Below are 25,123 nucleotides of genomic sequence, written 5' to 3' on the forward strand. Positions count from 1 at the left end.
TGATTTACCTACTTTGTATGTTTATATTGTATGCCATCCCTCCCCACTAGAATATAGGTTTCATGGAAACAGTGCACTAGTATTCAAAATAGAATCTATAACAAAGTAGGGGCGTCATGCATACACACACTGTCATGCAACTACTGAATGTCTCTGGTATACACTCTTTTCCACTCAACAAGCATTTAATGAAATTTACTACATGCTTAGTGTTGTGTAAATCATCATTAGAACAAAGCATTCAAATTGCTCACAGATTAGCTGAGGATATGGAGATACAAACCAATAGTATAAAGGTGCAAAGTATCAAGAGTATAAAGTACTGCTAGATTTTGGGAGAAGCGCTCTTCCAATTCTGTTATATACATTCTAAAATATGGAACGCTTCAAGAATTTATGTTTCATGCTTGCATACAGACCATGCTAATATTGCCGGTATACTTGCAATTTCCTATTTGTACTACTGAAACCATCACTGGTATCTCACTTTTAACTACAAAGTTAGCATCTAGTCTAAGATATTCTGCCCCATATTAAGGAAGTACCACACCGTTTTTAATAATATTAAATGCTATCAAATGTTCCATTTTATCAAACAAAAGCTATTTATTAAATATCTTAAGCAAATGACAGGATAGTAACTGTTTCTTATTTTCCTAATTGAAATTATATATATTAATAGATTGCCTACATTAAGGTATCCTTCTATTCCTAAGGTTAATCTTCTTTGATCATGCTGCAATTTTAATATACTATTAAATCTGACTTGGTAATGCCTTCCTATAATTTTCATATAAAGGTAAAAGTTAGACTGGTTGGTACTTTAAATTTTCTTGTTCCTTTTTGTTAGATTTTGGCTAGTTTTGAAATGTCAAGTTTTCTAGGCTCTGGAACTAAGTGATTCAACCGAGAAATTTGTTCCACAAAACAGAAATCAATAAAGCCAAGGAGTCTTAGTCTATTTGAAATGAAATTAACTGGTAACTTTACATTTTCTTCCATGATCATTGGTCTGTGGGCGCATTTTGTCTTGAATCAATTCTGGAAATGTAACTTTTTCCAAGTATGTGTTTCACTGAGATTTTTTCAAGTGCTTTTTTTTGGTGACTTTTTGAGACAGGGTTTCACAATGCAGTTCAGGCTGGTCTCAAACTCACTTTGTAGCCCAGGCTGGCCTCAAATTTGCAGCAATCCTCCTGCCTCAGCCTCCCAAGTGCTAGGATTACAAGCGTGCACCACCACGCCAAGCCTTCAAGTGATTTTAAAAATAGTTCCAGCATATCACCTAGAAACTTTAAAAAATTTTAACACATCATCTCAATTCTTAAATTTTCTCTTTCTTCATAATAAATTTTCTAGATGCTTCTCTATTTCAATTTTTATAAGAACTAGCCCTAGAACTTCTAAAACTACGTTTCATCTTGGTAATCTTTTTCTATCCACTGGTGTTTGGTCACAGTGCTTGGCATTAAAAATTCTTAAACTGTATCATTTCCTTTTCTGTTCCTCGGTCCAGTCCCTTATACTCTGCTTCATTTTCTTCATCTTTTTATTATATCCCAATTTATTTTGAGTCTCTTTCCTACCCCAAAACAACAGCAATAGCCACTTATTTTAAAGCAAAATAGTTTGCACTATCTGTTCAGAAGATTGTCAATCTAACCTCATAGGTAAGTGCTTTCAGCTCTAATAGGCATTTAAAAATGGTTTTAAAAGTGTCGAGGCAGGAGGACCACCGGGAGTTCAAGGCCAGCCTGAATTGCATAGTGAAACCCTGTCTCAAAATGACAAAAAAGAAAGAAAAAGAGGTTTGTTCTAGTTTCTGTTCATTTTGGAAAAGGCTGTATGGAGGTATACTTAAATACTTTTTCGCAGGAAACCTTACCGCTATAAAATGAATAGCTGATACTAAATTTCACCCTGCCCAAGCTCTGTGAGTCTTCATTCATTACTTCATAAAATAAAACCCCTTATGCTACACATAAGGTAATAAATTATAGACTTATTCAATGCTAACTGGCACTTAGCAATACTTTCAGTTTTAGCTGGGTGAGATAGTATACCACTTTAAACCCAGCTTTTGGGAGGTTGAGGAAGGAACACTGCAAATTCAAGGCCAACTTAGGCAATTTGGCAAGATCTTGTCTGAAAACAACATAGTACAACATGAAATAAAACAACTGGAGATGTAGCTCAGTGGTAAAGCACTTGCCTAACATGTGCAAGGCCCCAGGTTTAATCCCTATGACTATCAAACTAAAGCAAACAAACAAAAAAATTTTTTTACCTTCCTAAAAATGTAAAACTTCAATGAGAATAGAGTGCAAAAGGTCATATCAGTAAATAAAGTTATGAAAATACAAAAAAATCCTAAAGAGTAACATTTCTCCATTAAAAAGCTGGATAGTACATCTAATAAGCTAAACAGACATTTCATCTGAGTTTTCTGAAAAGAAAACAAAATAAACCTAGATCCTTCTTTGGAAAACTGAAATCTATAATCTTCTAAGGAGGATGATTATTTTTACTAGCAATTATCAGCGAACTACTTAAAAAAGATAGTACTTTTTCCTTCAATAAAATCCTGTTTATATTTTCAAGGTCTCTGAATCATACATCTAAGTTCCTACTACTAGCAGTAAATGATCACCAAGTTAGTAAACAGTCACTAACAAGTAACGAAAACAAGAACACATACTTTTATTATTGAGGGGAGGAAAAAAGTAATTATTACAAGTCGGGGTTTGTTTGTCTGTTTTTGTACTGGGAATTGAACTCAGGACCTTGCACTTGCCAAGCAAGCACTGCGCTGCTGAGCTATAGCCTCAGCCTCTCTTAGTATTAGTTTTTATCTAATTTTTATCTTTTATCTTATTATAAGTTAGCTCTAAACATATTTAGCTTTCTTATTCTCTTTAAAATTCTAAAAAATTTGATTGGTTAAAGCTATTAATTTTATCTCTGTGCTCAGTAATGCCTGGAAAAAGCCAGCCTGATGGCTCTCAGCTGTAATTCGAGCTACTCCAAAGGCTAAAAGAGAAGGATGTCAAGTTTTGAGGCCAGCCTGGACAAAGTGAGAGCCCCATCTCAAAATAAAATAAAACTGAGAATGTAGCTGAGCACTTCCCGGGTTTAATCCGCCAGTATCAAACCAAAAAAAGTCTGAAGAAAATATGCAAGAACTCTGTTACAAGTCAATTAGTATAAAGGATTTTCTTTATGGAAAACACTAAAGTAGATGATTCAAAATAAAATATAATAAAAGATTAGAGTAGCTGCCTCTGAAATCCACAACTAAATGCCAAGCTGGCTTTTTTCAGCTCTGTTTCCAATGCAATAGTGCCATCAAGTGGTAAAGCATACTAAAACATGTTAAAGAAAAACAACAAAACAACAAAAAAAAAACACTTTCAAATTTACTGATTTGAGGAGATCCAATGAAAATATCACAAAATGCCAGCTAACATTTTGCAAAGCCTGATCAGGAAAAACTGTTCAAGAGTTAAGTATAACACTTTGCATCTGAAGGACCTCTGCTTACATTAACCTAAGGCGATTCTGGATCCCCAGCTGCCAACACCTGGCTAAATCCATATAGCTTCCCTGCAACTAACAACAACATGTGGTACACCTCTAGTTAAAATAAGGGAAAAAGCAGCCAGTTGTGGTGGCACACCCATCTAATGCCAGGACTTGGGAAGCTGAGGCAGGAGGTATCACCATGAGTTCAAGGCTAGCCTGAACTACCGTAGGTTAAGACCTTGTCTCAAAACTAACAAGCAAAAAAAGAGAAGTTTAGCTACAGTACATTCCCCAGCTCTGACTGACTTTTAAAAATATGGCTTAGGTAGGAGCTTTTCATGGATACTGGGAATATATCTTGGTCTGGATGACAGACACACATGAGTACTGAGTTGTAAACCACTTTATGTGAATAAATTTCAATTATATGTGTATGTATGCCTGTTATATACTACCTATAAAATGGTATGCAAATATCTAATTAAGGAGATCTCCAAATTTAATTTCTGTGGAATGCTTCAAATTAACAGGTTAGGAAATATGATAGCGCTGGGGATATAGCTCAGCAACACAGCGCCTGCCTGGCAAGCACAAGGTCCTGAGTTTGATTCCCTGTACCAAAAAAAAAGAAATATAATGATATTCCTTTGTATTATTTTCACCACTACTTAATGAAGGAAGAACACACCTGAAAGTTAAATACTGCTTCAGATCACACCTTTGAGAAGGATTACATTAAATTTTTGAAGTTTTTGAGCTACAAACTGTACTACCAAGAAAATGAAAAGATAAATGAAGGAAGGTACTTGCAAATTATACACCTGACAAAGGCAATGTATCTTGAATATATAAAGACTTAAAGCTCTTTAATGAAAAGATACATAAAATTAAAAGGGGAGAGGTAGGAGGATTAGAATTCGTATTTTTCCAAATATACACTTGGTCAACAAGCATATGAAAAAATGCACAGCATTAGTCATTAGCAAAATATAACATCAAAATTACACACACTAGGATGGTATAATTTAAAAATGGACAAAAGCAAGTATGGACAAGAATGTGGAGAAACCAGGCCCTCCTACACTGTTGTTTTGGTTGGGATGTAGTACAGTATAAGCACCAGGAAGAATATCCTGGTAGTTACTCAAAATGTTACACAGTTACTATGACTCAGTAATTTCACTCCTACGTATGTATTCAAGAGAAACAAGAACAGTCATCTACACAAAGACTTGTACATGAACAGCCATAAAAGCATAATTCCTAGTAGTCTAAAAGCAGAAACAACCAAACGTTTACCAACTGAGAGAAAAACAAATGTGGTACATGCACACACTAGAATACTGACATAAAAAGGGGTGAGTAAGTACTGACTCCTGGTATGAAAGGGGCAAATCTTGAAAATTTTATGCTGGAGGAAAGAAGTTGGACATAAAAGGCCACATATTATATGACTCTCAGTCACATGAAATATCCAGAATAGGGAAATCAGATCAGTGGTTACTTAGAGCTGGGGTGAGGGGACAGTGAAGGAATGGGATTGATTACTACTATATGGTTATCTTTCAGGGACAAAAAGTGTTTTAAATTAGATTGCAGTGATGGTCACATTGCATATTTTAAGTGGGAAAATTATATCTCAATAAAGCAGTTAAAAAAAAAAAAAAAGAACTGCAAAGAACTGTAAGAGTTACCTAGTCCAATAATTCCTAAACTAAAGTGTATAGAATAGATAAAACAGCTGACTTCTCTACCATAGTCTATATATAGCCTATGGGGTCTCAGGATCATGGCACTGAAAGAACTATTAAGTAATCCATTCTGGTTTTGTTAGTGGATTTTCTGGCCAGCCCAGGCTAGATGGACAAGGGAGGAAATCCTGGCTAAAAGAAAATAATAAAAACGCTCAGTAGAATTCATGTCCCTTAAGGAAGGGTAGGGGAAAAATACCACAGAAAGAGGGAGGAGCACCTTACCACAAAAGGTGCCAGAGTAGTGGGCAGGGAGGGCTGGGGGGCTGGGTGAGGGCAGGAGGCTAGAAGCTTGTTATGGCTGTGTCTCGATGCCCTCCCAAGCCTCCTATGGTCATACGTGGGGCTTTTTAGAGGTGGCTGGGTCCAGAGGTGCTGGGATCAAGGATGTGATGCTGAGATTGGCTCATGCTGTGATGCGAGGATTAAGGGTGTGAATGCTACTGGCCGTAAGGGTAGCCTTGATAAAACACAAGAGACAGAGAGCAGGCTGCTGTGGTTGTTGCTTGTCGCTTGCTGCCTTCTGCCTGCCAGTTTCTCTGCTGCGAAGTCCCTCCGCCCTGTGTCACCCTGCCTTGGAGCCTGCAGGTTATGGACTGAAACCTCTACAAACTGCGAGCCAAATAACGATTTAATTTGCGTATGAGGTATTTGGTCGAGGCAACGAGAAAAATTAAATAAGACAGGTGATAAAAAGTATTTCCTTTCTCCTTCCCTCAGAGGTCCAATTTGGCTCAATATCCACAGAGCTCAAATGCTAACTTGCTATGCCCCTAGTACATCTTACTACAGATTATTCTTTTGTAAAATTAATTTTATTAGTATTCTTTTGATATACATAATGATCACAATCATAACAGGGAATCCGTATCTGTACATAATATATCTTAATTCTTTTTTCTCCATTGCCCTCCTTTCAACCCTTCTTCCCCTCCTTATAAGCTCTGTCTTCATTTTTCCCTTTGATTCCCTTTTCCTTCCTTCCTCTCTGCTGCCCCGTTCGCCTTCCCATGTGAAAATTTTTTTTCTACTTCCCATGCTTTCTGATCCTTATTTACCCTTTCGGTTTCTCTCACACAAGAGAGTGCAATATTTAAAGAGTGCAATATTTAAATGTGTGTGTCCAGTTTACAGGTGTCAGTCTCAAGGTGCAACCATGTAGCAGAGACCATGTGCTACCCAATGCTCTGCACCCTTCCCTGTCATTCTTTCAGATGCTTGTGGTGCCACTTCTTGTCCACAGTACTTACGGCTAGACAGTGTTCACTCACTCTCCACAAGGGGACGCCGCCCTGCGAACTACGGCAGTGAGAGGAGGGCAGTCTGGACTCTGAAGTGACCCCTGGAAAGGGAGCCACTCCAGAGCCCACCGGACTCACAAAGGATTGGACTGAAAACCTCTAAGATTGCAGGGGTTTTCTGTTACCTCAGCAAAGGTTACGTTACTTTGGTTTACACATCTCAGGAAAATTAACAGTCCACACTAAAAAGGCTAAAATCAGCTATTTTGGCCCAAGAAAATTAGAGTACTGATGTAAAGAAAATGAACTTTAAAAAAAATGTATGTGAACATTTTCTATCACTGCACTTACAAGACAAACTGTATTACCTATCTGGGGGTCACACAATGACATTAAAAGCATGGGGGAAGGGATCTAACTAACCAAGTATGCAAGTGTTGGAAAATATTTTTAAAGGTTAATTTAGAGGGTTTTTTTTTTTTTTTTGGAGACAGGATTTCACTATGCAGTTCAGGTTGGCCCATGCTGGTCTCAAACTCATAGCAATCCTCCTATCTCAGCCTCCCAAGTGCTTGGATTACAGGTGTTTGCCACCACACCCAGCATAATTTCCAGTTTTAAAATGGCAGTTTGAGACAACTACTTCCTCTATCCAGAAGTTTGAAAATTTCATTTTTAGAGAAACTGAGAGATATTTAATCTATTGTTAAATACTGTCGAAATTTGTCGAAAGCTGTTCAATCAGTCCCAACTGGGAGCAGAATAAATTACAGAAGAAGCCACAAGTGAAAATTGAGTGCAAAGCCACCTCAAACAGGGCAGATCTTCAACAATGCCACTAACATGCTTCTTTAAATGATAACGAGACACCTGTTACCTACAACAAAAGCTCTGGATCTGGAGAGGCAGGGCAAAGATTGAGCAAAAGCTGTAATAGGATAGAAAAGTAGAACCCAAGACAACAAATATTGGGAGCAATGGCAAAAATACACCCTTAGAAAAGGAACCTATTCATACTACCACGAGCCAGGGAAGTCTCATTACATGGAATAAAAGGGGTGAGTGCGACATAGAAAGACACTGCCTAATTTTTTAAAATTAAAAACATTAAAAGAAAAAAAAGAAGAATTTCTCAAAGCCTACAAAGTTTACCAGGGAAAGACTGTTACGCAACATACGAAAAGGAAGGAAGAAATAAGGAAAAAAGCACCTGGTGTGGTGGTGCATGCCTCTAACCTGTAATCCTAGCTCTCTGAAGGCTGAGGCAGGAGGATCGTTGAGAATTCGAGACTGGCCGGGGCTACAAAGTGTGCTCAAGGCCAGCCTGAACTGATAGCGAGACCCTGTCTCGAAAAGACAAAAAAAAAAGAAAAAAGAAAAAAAAAAGAAGTAAGGAAAAAGCATGAGGGGTAACAGACTGGGATGGAGTAGAGTGACGAAGAAAGGAAACCAAGCCACAGAGCCGCAGTTAAACAGAGTTAAGAAGGAAAATCAAGAAAACATCCTCAGTTTTTCAGTATTAAAACTCAAAAGACATGGAGAATGACCTAGAATGACCAACACCGTAGGATATTTACTCTAGGAAAGTTAATCGAGTATGCACTAATCAAGAACATTAGGAACCAAGACAAAGGTGCAAACAAACCACCACCAACAAAAAGGCCGGCTTCCGATTTCTGCACAGCCATACCAAAAGCGCAGTAATCTCCACAGATATTTAAGGGTAAAAAAAGTACGAGCCACAGGTCCTATAACCAGCCAAAAGCCATCACTCAGTAAAAAGGTCACCAGGTGCAGTGTTCTGAAAACAGAATTCATTCAAAGAGTATTTTTTCCCAAGAACCCTCCCTAGATGATGATTTTCAGCAAATCATTACATACCTGGAAAAACCATCACAAGAGGACTGGCAAAGAGTGCTGAGTATTTTAAACTTTAAGAAAAACAGTCTTAAAAAAAAAAAAAAAGAAAAAAAAGAAAAACAGTCTAGGGGTGTAGCTCAGTGGCAGAACATGCTTAGCATGCTGGAGGCCCTGGGCTCAATCATGAGCACATACACCTGCAGGCAAACACACAGACACACACACGCACAGCCAGAGATGGAAACAGGACTGGAGGTGCAAGTGACAACTCAGAATATAAATATTTTATTCTTTATCAGGGTATGCTATCAACACAGAAATAACATAGTGAGGGGGAATAGAAAAAAGATCATAGCCAACGAAGAGTGCAGCTTGCTTACTTCTAATGCTGGAAGTTAAGTATCACATAAAGTGGACAAATCAAATAACGCAAAAATAAGCACAAAAGGCAAACAAGAAGGAAGACAATATTACTAATGGCAGATAGTAAGGAAAGGGAGAACAAAACAAGCTAATCTTTTCCCTGTTCATGGCAGAAAATAACGGAATGTCTTAAATGCTCCAAAGCAAAGCCACAATCACAGAGAAATACTAGAATAAAATTAGAAATCTTACAATCAGAAAGTAAACATACTCATACGTCACTAAAAGCAAAAATACAGGCGGTGGGGATGCACCTCAGTGGTAGTGTTTACCTAGCATGCAGAGGCTCTAGCTTAGATCACCAGTACTGAAAAAACAAAAACACCACTTAACAAGACAAAAAAATGAAACTAAGTAGAAAAATATAGTCACGGAACAGAGCTTACGCCTATAAGTGAACAGGCTTACTTTTTAAAGAAATATTTTCCAAAAAAAAAGTGGGGGAGAGTTGGGAATTTAGCTCAGCGGCACAGCGCCTGCCTGGCAAGCGCGAGGTTGTAAGTTCAATTCCTGGTACCAGAAGAAAACCAAAAAAAAAGAGAAAAGAAGTATTTTCAAAATCTCTAAGTAAAATTTGATTCACTAATACATAAGAGACTCAAGTAAAGTGATTCTGAAAAGCTGAATATAAAAGGCAAAGATACCAATAAAATGAAAATAAAAAGAAAGCAGAATTCAAAATTGTAGTAACAGATAATATGAAATTCAGGCTTAAAAACGTTAAATAAAGCAAAAGGTATGCCTTACAATGATAAAAGGTGCAACTCAAAGTGAAGATGCAAGTGCTAACCAACACCAAGCACCACAACGGTAACGCCTGATAGCTGAGTTCAGAGTAGTTCTAAGCAGAAATTAAATACATCAGTAGTCTTTAATTCACCTCTTTTGGCCTATGACCCCTGGGCAAGTAGACAAAAAAGGATTAAAAATGGAAAATCTTAATAAAATTGCTATTGGAGAGCTGTGATACAGTTTAGTTTGTTGCCTAGAACATGTGAGGCTGTAGATTCAATCTCCAGCACACTCACACAAACAAAAACAGTTATTTAGTAACATGAACCTGATCAACACATTCAACTCTGGACCGTAAAACAAAAATGTGCCTTTTTAAATGCGAGTAGAATGTCCATGAATACTGACTATAGAATAGGCTACAAAGGACGTTGCAAAAAAATTTCAAAACATGGAAACAGTATTCTCCAATCTTAATGCAATACAATTATGAACAAAATCCCCAAAAGAAACAACTACACTACCTGGAAATTTCAAAATTCTAGTAACTCCTTAGGTCACAAAGGATATAAAACTGAAACAGCAGAATTTTTAGAAAACAAGAAATCATCACGTCAGAACTGAGAGACACAGCTAAAACCATGTTCAAAAGATGAGACATAGATGAAATACCAGAAAAGGAACAAAATAAATGAAAGAAACTAAAAGGAAATTAATAAGGCAAAATGTTTGAAAGAAAAAAATACTAAGAGTAGAGTAATAATAAATCTAAAAGCTGGGTTTTTTGGTAGAAAGAAGCTAAAACAGATAAAACCGTTAGCTAACAAAAGACAAGAAAAGGGGAAGTACGAATATTGTTTGTGATGGCAGCAATGGCAAAAGGCTAGAAAGTCTGAAGCCCTTATGCATAGCACAATAGAGAAAAGAAACACTACCTTTCAAAGAAAGAACAAAGGAAACCTTCATGCATGCATAAATGAAAAGATATGTATAATAATTTGTCCTTTGTGTGAAAAAAAAAAAAGGAAATACAGATCTACAATTACATTTTCTTGTATATACAAAAGCACTTGGGAGGCCACCTAAGAATCAAGACAGTGGTTTCCCATTGGGAAGAGAGAACTGGGCGGATAAGCAGAGGATGGGAAGGGCATTTTTCACCACATAATGTATACCTCTGGGTTTTGAGCTATATGCATGTACCATTTATTTTTAAAATCGCACACAACCAACATTAACCCATCAAACATTTTTAAGCACATACTATGCTTAAAAGTGCATCTTGGTATTACAATGGAGAACATTAGAAGACCTACTGCACTCTCCCAGAGAGCTGGCGGCTTTCAGAGTCTGGTGGCACACACAGGCAGCAAAGCAGCATGCGAGTGACACGCCAGCTCTTCATGAAAAGACGCTAGAAGAGCCACGGAAAGCACCAACGTTTACATCAGGAAAGTACTACTCAAAGACGATAGCTCCTGTGCTAAGACTTAAAAGGTGAGTTACACATTTCCCACGGAAAATAAAGACATTCCGGATAGCGCAGAAAACAATGGTGAAAGCATGGGAATGAAGAGAGCAAAAAGTACTTAAAAAATCATTACAAATTAGGATTTTTAAACAGGAAGAACAGCTAGAATTAAGGCCGAAGAAGTTGAAAACAAGTCAAGTAAACAAGGACATTAAATACCATGCTACAAAATTTTATAATCTTCTACACATCAAGCATTACGCTAAGTGCAAAATAAACGCAGCTTCTTCCTGCAGTTTACAGAGTAGAGGATAATGTCGGGAGTCCAAGGAGGACGTTTCTGCAGATGCTATGACCTTTCCTGTCTTCGTGTCTATGCCACACTGTGATCTATTAGAAGACTCACTCTCTATTATCTTTTATAGGTAAACTACTGAAACATTCCTGCATGGTTTCTTCTGCTACCCAAGCCTTTTATTTTTACTACCTGGTTTATTCTAGCATATTTACTAAAAATATGCCTAATAATTGCTACTCTGGGACTTCATTCAAATAAAAAGAGCTAAAAAAAGATAGCAAACCTGCTGTCCTGTACTGTTAAAAAAGTTACTTGAAAATTATCAGTCCAGATTCCCCAGCCCCTACTTCTGTATATTTGGAAATGGAACATATCCCACAATTAAAACTGTAAAATTAACTAAAAATATTTTTTATAATCCCAGTACTCGGGAGGCTGAGGAAGGAGGATCACTACAAGTTCAAGGCCAGCCTGAACTGCATAGAGAGACTCTGTCTCAAAAACACTGGAAAGAAAGAAAGAAAGAGAGAGAGAGAGAGTAAGAGAGGGAGGGAGGGAGGGAAGGAGAGAGAGAAAGAAAGAAAGAGAGAGAAAGAAAGAGAAAGAGGAGAGAGAGAGGAAGAGAGAGAAAGAGAAAGAAAGAGAAAGAGAAAGAGAAAGAGAGAAGGGAAGGGAAGGAAAGGGTAGGAAAGGAAAGAGGGAAGGAGGGAGGGAGGGAGGGAGGGAATAAGTAAGGAAGGAAGGAAGGAAAAAGAGAAAGAAAGAAAAGAAAAAGAAAGAAAGAAAGAAAGAAAGAAAGAAAGAAAGAAAGAAAGAAAGAGAGAAAGAAAGAATGTTTGTTTTCACTGAGAAATCTTACTAAGAGATCATTCATCTCTCTTACTAAGAGATCATTCACCAATGAATGCACCAAATCAAAATTTTGCTGAAGAAATCCTCAGTGAAATTCCTCAGTGTAATGGGTGATACACTGTGTCAACTTGAGAAGTCTAGAAGCTTAACTGAGTGACTCAGCAGGGGACCAGGGCCCTCACTTTGTATTCATCCTGAGCCTGTGCAATGGGGGGGGGCAAGGAGATAGCCTGCAACAGCATAAGGGGGGAAAAGCCTTGCTCTATCTCTCCTCTTTTGGTCTTGTTTTTGCTGCCTTCTAAAGCCATGAACTATTGCCCTCTGCCATGACGCCCTGAAGCCAGCTGATTAGGGATTGAAACCTCCACAAACTGAGCTAAATGAATCTTTCCTTCCTTAATTTTGAGTGCCAGGTATTTCATCTCAGCAACAAGAAAAAAGTAACTAAGACACTTAGAATCCTTATCTTTGGAGAAAATATCTCAGTTACGTTGTACATAATCATCAATAGCTAACAAAATTGCTTTGTCACTGTTAAATAAACAGAAACAGATTCCGCTTAGGTTCCTAAGGTAAAGACTGTGTGTGGTCCTTAAATATTCAGGTGAAAGAGAGATTTTACATTAGTATAAAACAAATCAGTATGCAACCGATTATGTCTTAAATTACTAGGAACAAAATTATTAAAGTGATCTCCAATTCTACCCAATGAATCTCTAGGCAGGTTATCTCATCTCTAAATTAACACAATAACCTTAATAACTTGAAAATTTTCATTTAAACCTAAGAATTAAATATAGAATTCTTATAATCTTTACACATACACATGCAAAATTTCTTCAAAAAACTGTATCATTTATTTTATGTTCTCCCCAAAGGCAAAAATGTAAACTAGCTGCTTATAGTTATTAAAGTGTCCATATATACTTTTATTCTTAAATACTTTTCTCTTAAGACAGGTATCAGGAGAAATAGTTCCTTCAGAACTAATAAGGACAATAATCAAAGAGAAGCTCTAGAAATTATGCTAATAGTGTCCCTCTAGTTAATAAAAATGAACAGATGTGATAGTTTTAAAGAGATAATTAAGTAAGAATTTTGACCTTACAAATACCACTACACAGTAAAAAAACTAACGTCAGTTTTTTTTTAATACTTACCTTTGTCTAGGAACTATGAAGAGTGCTCGTACCAGCTTCTTTCTATTTGCTTTTGTGTTCATATTCATGCAAAAATCCATTGCTGCCTACAAGGGCAAAAAAGCACTTTTTTCTTAAGAAAACCTCACTTTTAGCTACTAAAAGCAGAAAACTTGCCTACTACAAATTTTACTTGTTCCAAGACACTTCTAAGTACATTCCAAACTAAAAGACTGCTGAGCTCAAAAGCCCCATCTCTTTATGTATCTAAAAATACATGCTTTTTATACTCTGGTTTCTCTTCAGATCATATAAATCTTTCGCCTTTTACTTAAAATACATGCTTCTTAAATGCAACCTGTAGCTCAAAGTTCAACCATGAAATGTTTGGCAAATAACTACTACAAAAACTGATTATTTAGAATTTAGAGTCTATAAAGAATCTTGATTGGCAGGAACACATGAAGTCGGTGAACAAATAAATTCTTTTATTCTTTTAGTACAAGCTATGTTCTGGGTTCTTTTTGGCGGGACGGTCTTTTTGTGACAGGGTCTCACTATACAGTTCAAGCTTTGAGCTTACTTTGTAGCCCAGGCTGGGACATGCAATGACTACCCTGCTTCAGCTCCCCAAGTGCTGGGAAGTTCCCACGATTTAAGGCAAAACCAAATCCAATTCACATTTTAAAAACTACAACAGGCCAGTTATGGAAGTGTGTGTCTGTAATCCCAGCACATGGAAGATGAGATAGGAGAATATACTATAAGGAGCTCCAGGTCAGCCTGGACTACATAGCAAGACCCTGTCTCAAAAAAAAAAAAAAAAAAAGAAAGAAAGAAAAAATTACCAATGAATTTATATAGACATACAGCACAACGTATACGTAGATAAAATCAAGATGTTTGGGTCATGTTATGATTCTATGTAATCTTGGAAAGCTTTTTAACATCATAGCCATAAAATGAGAGACTAGAATAATCTTTTCAGGATTTCAGCAATGACCCAGATCATTTCTAAGGATGTTTCTAGATGGGCACGGCAGTGCACGCCTGTAATCCCAGCACTCAGGAGAGGCTGAGGCAGGAGGATCGTAAGGAGTTTGAGACCAGCCTGGGTTACAAAGTGAGCTCAAGGCCAGCCTGAACTGCACAGTGAGAGCCTGTCCCAAAAAGACCAAATAAAATAAAATAAAATAAAAACTAAGAATATTTTTGTATTTTAAAATTAAATATCTTACCTACTGAATTCCAACAATTCTTAGGCTTTTCTACCAAGTTCTTACATACTTTTGGGACCTCTGCCAATATATTTGGAAAAAATTCCTTTCACAAGGAAGCCACTGGGGTCCAAAAGGAAGAAAGTGGTCTTCTGTTTTTCACCTGGCTCTCAGACAGCTAATTCAGAATTAATGATATGGTCACTATTGGTAACAGCTCTTAATACCAAATTGGAGATTAAAGGACACATTTCACTAGTCTGACCTGACATTTATAACAATAATAAATGGTACTAATACAATATAAAATGTAACTGATTAGATCCTTCTCCACCTGCAACTTTTATGTTGGTTAAAATGTGGGGTAGAGGTGAGTGGGATAATCATGGTATCTCTTTCATCTTCTGTTTATAGCCAATAGACTATACCAATTTAGTTAGGGACAGACTCATTCACATTCAAAACTTACAAAAATGAAATTAACCAATTGCCTAAAAGCAGTTTCTGTTACACTTGGCAGAAGATACAACTTAACAGATAAAAATGCTACGGTAAGTTTTTGAAAACTACTACACACTGACCTAATTACTCTAGAAGTGAGCCAATCCTGGAATGAGTATTAAATCTATTTGATTACTACATGAATAATTACTAAAATACATCTAAATTATCTGAAGAAAGACTAAAATGGAGAAAAAGGAACAAAAGATTACTTACATTTTCAAGGAAAAAGGTATCTAAAGTAACTCTTCACAATGTTGGTCTCAAGAGTCCTTTACACTCTTAGAAATTACTAAGGACCTGAAAAAATTTCCTTGTGTGGTAGCATCTAATAGAACTTACTGTATTAGAAATTAAACCTCTTTTTAATGTTTTAAGAAAAAATACACTTTTCAAAATGAAAAAAATTTAGTGAGAATGACAAGCATTCTTTTAAAGAACAGCTGGTTTCCTTTATGCACTCAATCTGTTAGAATGTGTTGATTTAGATAAATGTATACAAAGAAAATACAACGTCACACACATACATAGGTGGAAAATGAAGGAATAGTTTTAAAATCCTCTTCAGTAATTATTATTATTATTATTACTATTATTATTATTATGGGTCATTTAGAATGATTCATACACAAACATTTTTTAAAAAATTTTTATTATTTAATACCACAAAATCTCAGAAGAGTGGCATCAATAAAGTTTCTTCAGAAAAGAATTGAGAAGCTATCAAGCTTATGATGGAGGACATAAATTTTCCAAAATTGTGACTTGTGTTGAAAAGTCAAATTTGATCATTGGCATTCAATGTTTTCCTTGAACCTATGGGCTCACTTGTTTTAGAAAAACTATGCTAAATATCCAAGTCTGATTATCTATTGTCTGTCCATCAGTTCTCCTTATAAAAATGGTATTCCATGTTCAAAGCAACTATCTTGCAAGTACTTTTCTCTGACACAAAGTGCTTCTCACTTTATCAGAATGAAAAGATGAGTACTCAACAGTTGAAATGTAATAAAATCTCTCATTTTTATGGATTTACCGATGAGATTCAAGTGGCATTTTTAAAAAGCTGAAAATGTAGGGCAGTGAAGAATACAATGGTACCACTGTCTGCCCTCATGCTAAAATGCTAGCAGCTTTACTACCATCATTTTTTTAAAACATCAAGAACAGTGAGGAAAAAAAGTGAGAAGAGGGACAATATCTGAATGTTACTATGAGAGGTGATACAGACTCCCTGAAAATGCCTTGGATGCCACTAGGAATCCACAGACCTACCTTTAAAAGCCTCTCCTCTAAAACATTACTTTCCGAATTGAAGGATCCCCATGTAAAGGGTAAAGCTGCCAAACCAACAGGACTGTAAAGCCACTTCCAATTCTAAGCCAAGCATCTGTGGATCAGCTTGTTTTATCTCTGTTCATGTTGGATTCCCATAAAAGACTCTCTTAAAAAAAATGGTTCACACTGTTGAATTCCTACCATCTTGTACGGTGAAGCTCTGTATCATTTCCAATGTTTTTTTTTTTTTAATTACCTGTTATTGTCTTTGATTGATCAATCTTACATTCTTACATCTGGTGAATTGAGCACTTTGTTGAAGGTAACAGTATGTAATGTAGCAACCACTGTTAATTCCTATGATTTTGTTTTGAGGTCATGTATTGTTTTTGCTATTTTTTTTTTTTTTTTTGTCTTCATTGTTGTTGCTTTGTTAAGTTTTTCTTTCTCTTTAAAATAAAAAAATAGCTCATTCTCTAACTCATGTAGTCTGAAAACCACTGACATTCCAAATTAGAATACTATGAAGTCCGCAGGCTTGAATGTAATTACAGAAAAATAAGGTTACCTTGTCTATCAGATCTCGGTTGACACAGTTGGGCAACTGCTGGAGGAAAGCATCTACTATGAGCTTAAGATGAGATCCAGTGCTGGCTTCCTCATCCTCTTGTTCTAATATAAAATTAGTTTTTAAGTAGATTTAAAAAGTATATAGAAAACATATCAAAATAAAAGCATCCAACTATAAATTATTTGGGAAACAGATTATCCAGAGCTATTTTTGTATTCATGAAAGCATTAAACATTTATAAAAACGTTTCTAGAAACTTTGTGCATCTCTAGAATCACAACTTCAAGTCACTATAATCTTCCAGTATCAACTATAAAAGGCAAACTTTTACATTAGACACAAAAGCTCACTCGTAAAATGTACATAGCTTTAACTAAATCTATTATTTTTATCTTTTCAGCATTCCAGTCCCCATCCTCTTCAATTAACAGTACTCCCAATTCTTGCACACTGGAAGAACTGAGCCTCCCAATTCCATGTGATTCTGACAGGGGTAGATGCTGCCAATCAAAGCACAGCACACCACCCATCATTCCTCGAGGCTACATGGGTAGGCAATGACACAGGATGAGCCAAAGTCATCCGGCGGGTACTTGTATACACAAGCAGTGGAAGGGAAACTCTCTTTTCCTCCAATGTCATTAGCTGATATGATTAACTATGGGGCAGCCTCTGGGCATGCCCACCCTCTCTTTATGGAAAGTGAATCTGCAGTAGGAAACAAAACCAACAACAGAAAAGCAACACTGGCAAAGAGATCTTTTTGATAAAGAATCCTAGCTAGGCGTGGTGGTATACACCTGTAATCCCAGCACTCAAGAGGCTGAGGCAGGAGGATAGTTGTGAGTTTGAGGCCAGCCTGGGCTATAAAGAGAACTCAAGGCCAGCCTGAACTGAATAGTGACATCCTGTCTCAAAAAGACAAAAATATCCGAACAAATTCAAACAGAAGTATTTGGAGAACAATAATAATGTAATACTTTTATTACTAAATACAAAACATGACTCAATTATTAAGATAGACAAAAGCAACATAGATAAACCAATATACTAGCTGTATTTCTATCCTTCAAATATTTTAGAATAACTTTCAGATACATTTAATGTTAAGTTTGCTAAGATTCTGTCACAGAATTAAATATTCAGGACACTGCAATAGCAAGCTGTCAAAAAAGTATAAGAAATACCTTAAGATGTTCAGAATTTAGGCTTAAATGATAACTAAAGCTTAATCATGTAATACTGAGTAATATTTTGTTCTAAATCGAATTCTAAAATAGTGATAAATCTGAAAAAATAGAATTAAAATATAGAAAATTAAAAGAAAAGATCCACATTCTTAGGCAAGAGCTTTGTGTAAAAAAAATAAAAAATAAAATTAGTGAAATGGCTCTTTACCTTGTTCATCAAGAAGTTTCTTTGTAAGATCTTCGGCTTCATCTCCACCTTCTAACTCTAAAGTGTCATCATTAATTTCTAGATTTTCCAGCTCAAGTTCCAGATCATCAGGATTTGATACCTCCTTATTATCCTTAGGTTCCTTTGCCTCTGTTAAAAAAGGAACAAGAGACCGAAGTATAGCTCAATGGTAGAGCACTTAGCTAGCATATGTAAGCCCTGGGTTTGATCTCGCACATGGTGAAAAAATTAAAATAAAACATAAAACGAAGAACAATTACAACTGTTACCTCAGTTACAAGTGGTACCTCAGCACACAAACTCAATTCTTTCCACGAATCTGGTTCCCAACCAAGTTGGACAAGAACCAAATCTAATTTGATGGTTAGGTTCAATGTTGACCTTAGGGGAAATTGGATTTGGTTCTTGTCTAATACGGTTTGTAATAAGAATCACTGAGGGAATTGAGTTTGTGAGCTGAGATACCTTTGTATATCTGAATTAAGTCACAGCTGAAATTCTGTTGCAAAAAAAAGGTAAAATCTGCATTGCTGTATCACTTGTCTGAGAATTTACAATTGTATCTGTCAATAAATTTAAGTGAAAATTTAATATATTCAGATTTTATAAAATACATTATGCTCACTGAGAACAAAGAGCATAGAAAGCCTTTGGTTCTTGTCTTAGTTACTTTTCTTGTTGCTGAGACAAAATACCTGATGCCCGAAGTTAAGGAAGGGAAGGTTTATTTAGCTCACAGTTTATAGAGGTTTCAGTCCATACTTGGCTGGTTCTAGGGCTTTGCAGAGGAGAACAGTTCATGGTGGGCAGGAAACAGCAAAGTCAACAACTGACCTGAACAGCATCTGCCTGCCCCTTTATACTCTACTTAGGCTGCTGGGATGAGGGCGGTGCCAAACCAATCAGTGAACTGATCACACACCCTTAATCCCAGCATCACACACTCTAGATTCAGCCACCTCTGAAAAGCCTCTCCACACCCGTGACTTCATGAAGCTTTGCAGGGACATCTAGACACAAACCAGAACAATTCTGTATGTAATTTTTTCACTGAAGGTATGGATCAACAGATGATAGAAAGATAGATGGATAGAAAATTACATGGAACTGTGGTAAAGATAAAGGGAAATAACGAAGTCTCAGATTAAGAAGGCATCAAACTCCAAGACAGAGGATTTCAGACTTGCTCCTTCATGCAGTATGATCTTTGCTTGGTTGTAACAGGAGATAACATTTAAATATGATCGGATATAATATTAATTTAGCAGCAATTATAAACTGGAAAGACAGAAAAGACAATATAGGAAAATATCCTTACAATTTAGATGTCAGGAGTTAAAAAAATTTTTTTAAATGAGGAAATGGCTAGAAATAGAATAAATTAAAAATAAGAATAAAGCTTTAGTTCAAAGAGACTACAAAATGTTGATAATTGCTAACACTGGCTAACAGATAAATGAGTTTAGTATACCACCCTTTCATGTTAAAAATTTTTCACAAGGAAAAGATAGCAAGACAAAAAAAAGAGTTCAAGAATTTATGCTTAAACCATTATATTTTTCAACAGTATCTCATATCCTGTACTCTCTAGTTTCTACATGGAAAGCAGAATTGTCTTCCTGACACTTTTACGTGAACCATGTTTGGGAGAATAAAAGCTCTAACTAGTATGCATTTATTCTGCTGACTCCAAATTGAAGGCATACTTTCTCACTCATCTTTTCATTCAGTTATCATTTACTGAATTCCCTTTCTATGGTAGGCACTGTTCTAAACACCAGAGATACAATTGTTGACTACAGATAACGAAACAAAACAAAACAAACCTTCCCAAATGGAGCATATAATCACTCCCCAAAATTCCTGAGAGTCTACCCATCAAAAAAAGCATTTACTGATTTGCTATGCACATTTAGAACGACAGTAAGCTACTGAACATTCTCAAAAAAAACCCTTAAAATGTGACCTTTATCTGGCACAGGAATACACTGCTGAAACTTCGCAATGAGAGAGGCTGACACAAGAGGATCACAAATTTGAGTTCTGGGCTAGGGACATAGCTCAGTTGCACAAGCGCCTGCCTGGTAAGTGCAAGGTCCTGAGTTTGATTCCCAACACCAAACAAACAAACAAACAAAAAAATCTGAGTCCTGCCTGGGCAATTTAGTGAGAACCTGTCTCAAAATTTTTATGAAGTAGAACGGGCTGGGGACTTAGCTCAGTGGCAGAGCATGCTTGGGTCTGAGTCTCCCGTAATGGGAAGTCACTTGTTCTTCCTGCATGAGGAAGTACATGAGGAAGTACAAAGGAAGCTGCATGAGGAAGTCAAATAAGGGTATGATGGAGAAAGGTTTCAAACAAACACAGAATAATATATGAAGGTCAAAATATAAGACTGCCATTTCTGGGACTTAAAAGGATAGAAAATTAAGGAGACACAGTTGGAGTGACAGGCCTGAGACAAACTATGCAGGTATTACAGACAATGTTAACAATTTTAAATTATATTCCAAGTACTGTACATGTAAACCTTTAGGAGAGTAAAATGAATTCTTAAGAATGCAAATGGACTGGGTCGGGAACATAGCTCAGGGGGATGGCACTTGCCTGGCAAGGGCAAGGTTGAGTTTGATTTGTGATACAAAAAAAAAAAAAAGCAAAGGAACCAATAGCAAACACAGGGTGAACAAATAGGAGATATTAAAGTAGGAGATACTAAAGTAGTATAGGAAAGAGAAAATAGCAGCTTAGATTCGAATAGTAGCAGGAAGACATGAGAAATCTGAAAAGCAAGGTCTAAGTGGCATTCAGCATGTCCAACTCTATGAAAGACCTCAAAGTTCTTGATTTCTTCCAAGAAACTCTTCCTCAAGAAGAGCTGGCAAGATCTAATCTAGAAAGAATACTGAAGGTAAAGAGCCGTACAGAGGTGGGAGAAATTAACGCTTTGCCAAGATCTCACATTAATTCAGTGTAAAACATGAAAAGTGAAGTTTTGAGCAGATGCACACCAAATTATATTGACCCTGGTAAAGGTATGTCAGTTACCAACCTTTAATGCTGTTCCATGTTATTCTATCATTCATTTAATCAAATGCTCATACTTATTTTAAAAATCATATTTTAAAGCTGATTTTTTACAGAACTTAAGTTTTATTTTCCCAGAATTACCTTTGGCATCATCTTTGTTAGACTCTTTGTTCTGATAACTTTTTTCATTGTCTTTAAACAAGATGGCTGGAACAAAAGCTTTCAAATCAATGAGGTTCTCATAAAAATTCCGAGCATCTTCATCTTCCCATATACCACCTTCCAAGTCATAATCTCCAGGTTTACCAGGTGTGAATATGTCGATTCCAGGCCCGTGCTCTACAGTGAAACAAGCCACAGTTGGTTAATGACATTTCAGGTGTAGAATGGAAAGCATGACAGTGTAAGATACTTTTTATTTCCAATTGCACAGTTACTGAATCTCAACTGTTGTAACAAGAGTTTCTTCAGTCTGTAAGCCTCGGGGCTAAGTATACAACCATCTTTAACTCCAGCCACTATGTTTCAATACTAGCCTAAGACAAAGACGGTTTTCTTAAATTTATATAAGATTAAGTAGCTATCTGATATATCAGGTCTACCTTCATGAAACTCAAAACCAACATGAATACCTACATGTGAGCATTCCTAAAACATTCAGTTCCAAGGCCCACCTCCTTCACAAAGCATTTCTGTTAGATTTATTAACTAAAATGTACTTTAAGAAAGGTAAATCTGGAAATAAAAACTGATTTATAAATTAAACAAAAAAGCATTTCTGTATAACCTCCCAACTCTTCTACCACTTGTGTCACTCATATATCATATATTTTCAAAAATGGATCACAAGCCCTTAATTAAGCATCCCTTCTTTTAGGACAATCCTTGACATTTGGTGGATTGCTACAATGATATTCAACTGATAAGTAACCGAAAAAAAGAGAAGAAAGATGAAATATGTAGTTCTTAGTAGGGTGGAAAGCTATACATATACACATACATTTAATCTACTCTTCCATAAACCATAGATTTATAAACTCAGACTACTGAGACATTAATTTCCTATTTTATAATCGCGAGACCATCCATGAACTTATCTATTCTCACGGTACTTATCTCCAAATCCGAATTATAAATAAGTTTAGTATTAACCCTAAGAAAAATCAGATTATTCATTAAGCACCACTTAGGAAAAATGACAGTGAAAACAACATAACAATGACTTTCTGACTAATTTCCTGTAATCCCTAGAGAAAATGTACTTAAATACAGACTTATTAGGTCACTAAACCCATTCATAAAAAAGGGATAGCTGATAAATTTACAATTTCTGTTTAATGAAAATATAAACAAGTATAAAAGACAAACTAGAAGATAATACTGATAATACTACAATGAAACAAATACTTAAATACAGAACATAGTACAATAAAATATATACAATGGTACCTCGGCTCATGAACTTAATTTGTCCCACAACTTCAGAAAAGATGGCTGTGTGTGAGGAAAAGACAGCTGCAGCTGTATTGTCACCTAACACAGAGTTTGCAAACAACAACACAATTTTGCCAGACCGTATGTGGTTTCTCATCCTGGTTCTGTACACCTGGTTTATTATCTTCTAGTTTGTCTTTTATACTTGTTTATATTTTCATTAAACAGAAATTGTAAATTTATCAGCTATCCCTTTTTTATGAATGGGTTTAGTGACCTAATAAGTCTGTATTGTTATGTTGTTTTCACCTAAAACCCTTAAAATTTCTTGAGTAATGTGTACGGCTTTTGTTATTCATAAGAAGTTGCATTCAATCCCACCTGAGACTATCCTACTAAAGTAATTTAGGGTGAGAAAGACCAAGTGAGCACAGGGTTGGAGGTCTTGCCTTACCCAGGACACTCAGGAAGGTAGGCAATAGGGATTAAGCTTGATACAAATATTTAAACAAGGAGAGCTGACAGGTTCCAGGCTGATAAATGAATGCATCTAGGGACAGGAAAGGTTGCCCACCCAACTTCACAGGGACCTAGGCTACAGCTCCTAGAACTTCCCTAAACCCTCTTCGTGTAACTGTGTATCTATATCCTTTACAGTATCTTTTATAATGAACAAGTGAACATAAACTATTCCCCTGAGTTCTTTGAGTCTTTCTAGCATAGCAAGTCATCATTGGAACCCTGAATGTATAGCCTACCAGTTCAGTCTTAAAATTGGCACCAAGAGTGGGGAACAGTTTTATAGGACTGACTCAGTAAGTTGTGAAAACTAGTGCTAACTTCAGGTAGACAGTATCAGGGTTAAGTTTAATTTAGAATATTCAACTGGTATCTGAGAATTGTTCAGTATGGGAAAAACCCCACACTTCTGGTGCCACAAGTTATTCTGTGTAAAAGTGTAAAAATGATTTTTTCAGAAAGTTTTATATATAAATACAGACAAAAGTTTCAAAGGAAAAGTGGATAAAGTCTCCAAACAGGAAGGTAAAAGAGCATAGGAAAAGGTCCTTAAACTTAGTACTAATCAGGGTAAACCTAATCAAAGCAAAGCTTCTATTACTTTGACCCTTTAGATTACGGAAAATCTTACAAATGTTGACAAGATAGTGGAGAAGCAAGCACTCTCACGTGTTACTAGAGTACAGACTAATGTGGGGATAATGTTTATCAGTGTGTTGAATAAGCTCAACTGTGTTAATTTGATTGACTTGAAAGTGACCCAGGGAATTAGTAAAGCATATTTCTGGGTACATGAGGGTGGGTCATGAAAGCCTCACCTTAGTGCGTAGATTCTGTCCCTGGTCCCTTCCCTCTGGCACTGTTTCCTGGCTCTGTTTCCAGACTAGTATGAATTAAACGTCTTTGTTCCACCAAGCCCTTCTACCATGAGGGATCTGCCTTGGAGCCAAGTGACCCTGCACTGAATCCCCTGAAACAGTGAGCCAAATCAAAACTCTCTTCCTGTAAGTTGCGGGCAGTAGGTGCCGTGTCTCAGCAATGATAAAACCAACCAATACAATCAATATTTAAAATAAGCATAACCTTTATCCTGCAAGATGCCTTCAAAGAACCAGTATCTCATGCTTTACAAGAATGCCCACGGTAGCAATGTTTATAACAGAGCAAAACTGAGAAGAACCTAAATATCCATCAATAAGATAAAGGGTTACAAATCACATGTATATACTGTTAGTATGGTCTGAATGTTTTAACCATCCAAAAAGTCCCATGTTAAAATTTAATCTCCAACATGGTAGTATTAAGAGGTGGCGCTTTTGAGAGAAGACTGGGTATGACAGCTCTCTCATGAATAGAATGAACATCCTTATAAAAGAGGAGCCAGGACTGAGGAAAGCAGCTCAATAGTAGAGCACCTGCCTAGCAGCAAGAGGCCCTTGGTTCAATGGCCAGTATCCCCCTACCCCTGCAAAAAAAACAAAACAAAACAATGAAAGAGGTGCCAGAAAGCTTGTTTGGTCCTTCCCCAACAGCTACAAGTGTTACTACAAAGGAGACAGCAAGCCCTCCCCAGGTACCTGCTAAGGCCTTGATCTTGATCTTGGATTTCCTAGCCTCCAGGATTACAAATAATAAATTTTTGTTGTTTATAAACTACCCGATTTGTAATTGTTACAGCAGCTGGAATGGAACTGTAATATTGTCATATTTCTACATGAACTAGCTCGTGACGCTCTCAAAAATACATCACTGAAAGAAAAAGGGAAGTCATACAAAACAGCTTTCACCTAAATTAACAAGAAAGCTATATATATAAATAGCAGAGTATATATATTTTTTGGGGGGAAGGTCTAGACATAGTCCTA

General features: G+C 36.5%; 1 protein-coding gene across 2 annotated transcripts in view; it reads right to left on the reverse strand.

Moving 5' to 3' along the window:
• The window catches only part of Upf2 (UPF2 regulator of nonsense transcripts homolog (yeast)), a 95,147-nt gene that overhangs the window by 45,401 nt on the left and 24,623 nt on the right, over positions 1 to 25,123 (reverse strand). For both annotated transcript variants that reach the window (XM_013513652.1, XM_013513653.1), the window contains exons 5-8: positions 21,447 to 21,644; positions 18,255 to 18,404; positions 16,854 to 16,957; positions 13,311 to 13,396 (exon numbers count right to left, since the gene is read on the reverse strand). In XM_013513652.1, coding sequence (XP_013369106.1) covers positions 13,311 to 13,396; positions 16,854 to 16,957; positions 18,255 to 18,404; positions 21,447 to 21,644 — 538 coding nt within the window. The remainder of the gene's footprint in view (positions 1 to 13,310; positions 13,397 to 16,853; positions 16,958 to 18,254; positions 18,405 to 21,446; positions 21,645 to 25,123) is intronic.

Source organism: Chinchilla lanigera, unplaced genomic scaffold (assembly GCF_000276665.1).
Source record: "Chinchilla lanigera isolate Chin_1 unplaced genomic scaffold, ChiLan1.0 scaffold00020, whole genome shotgun sequence".
Taxonomy (NCBI): domain Eukaryota; kingdom Metazoa; phylum Chordata; class Mammalia; order Rodentia; family Chinchillidae; genus Chinchilla; species Chinchilla lanigera.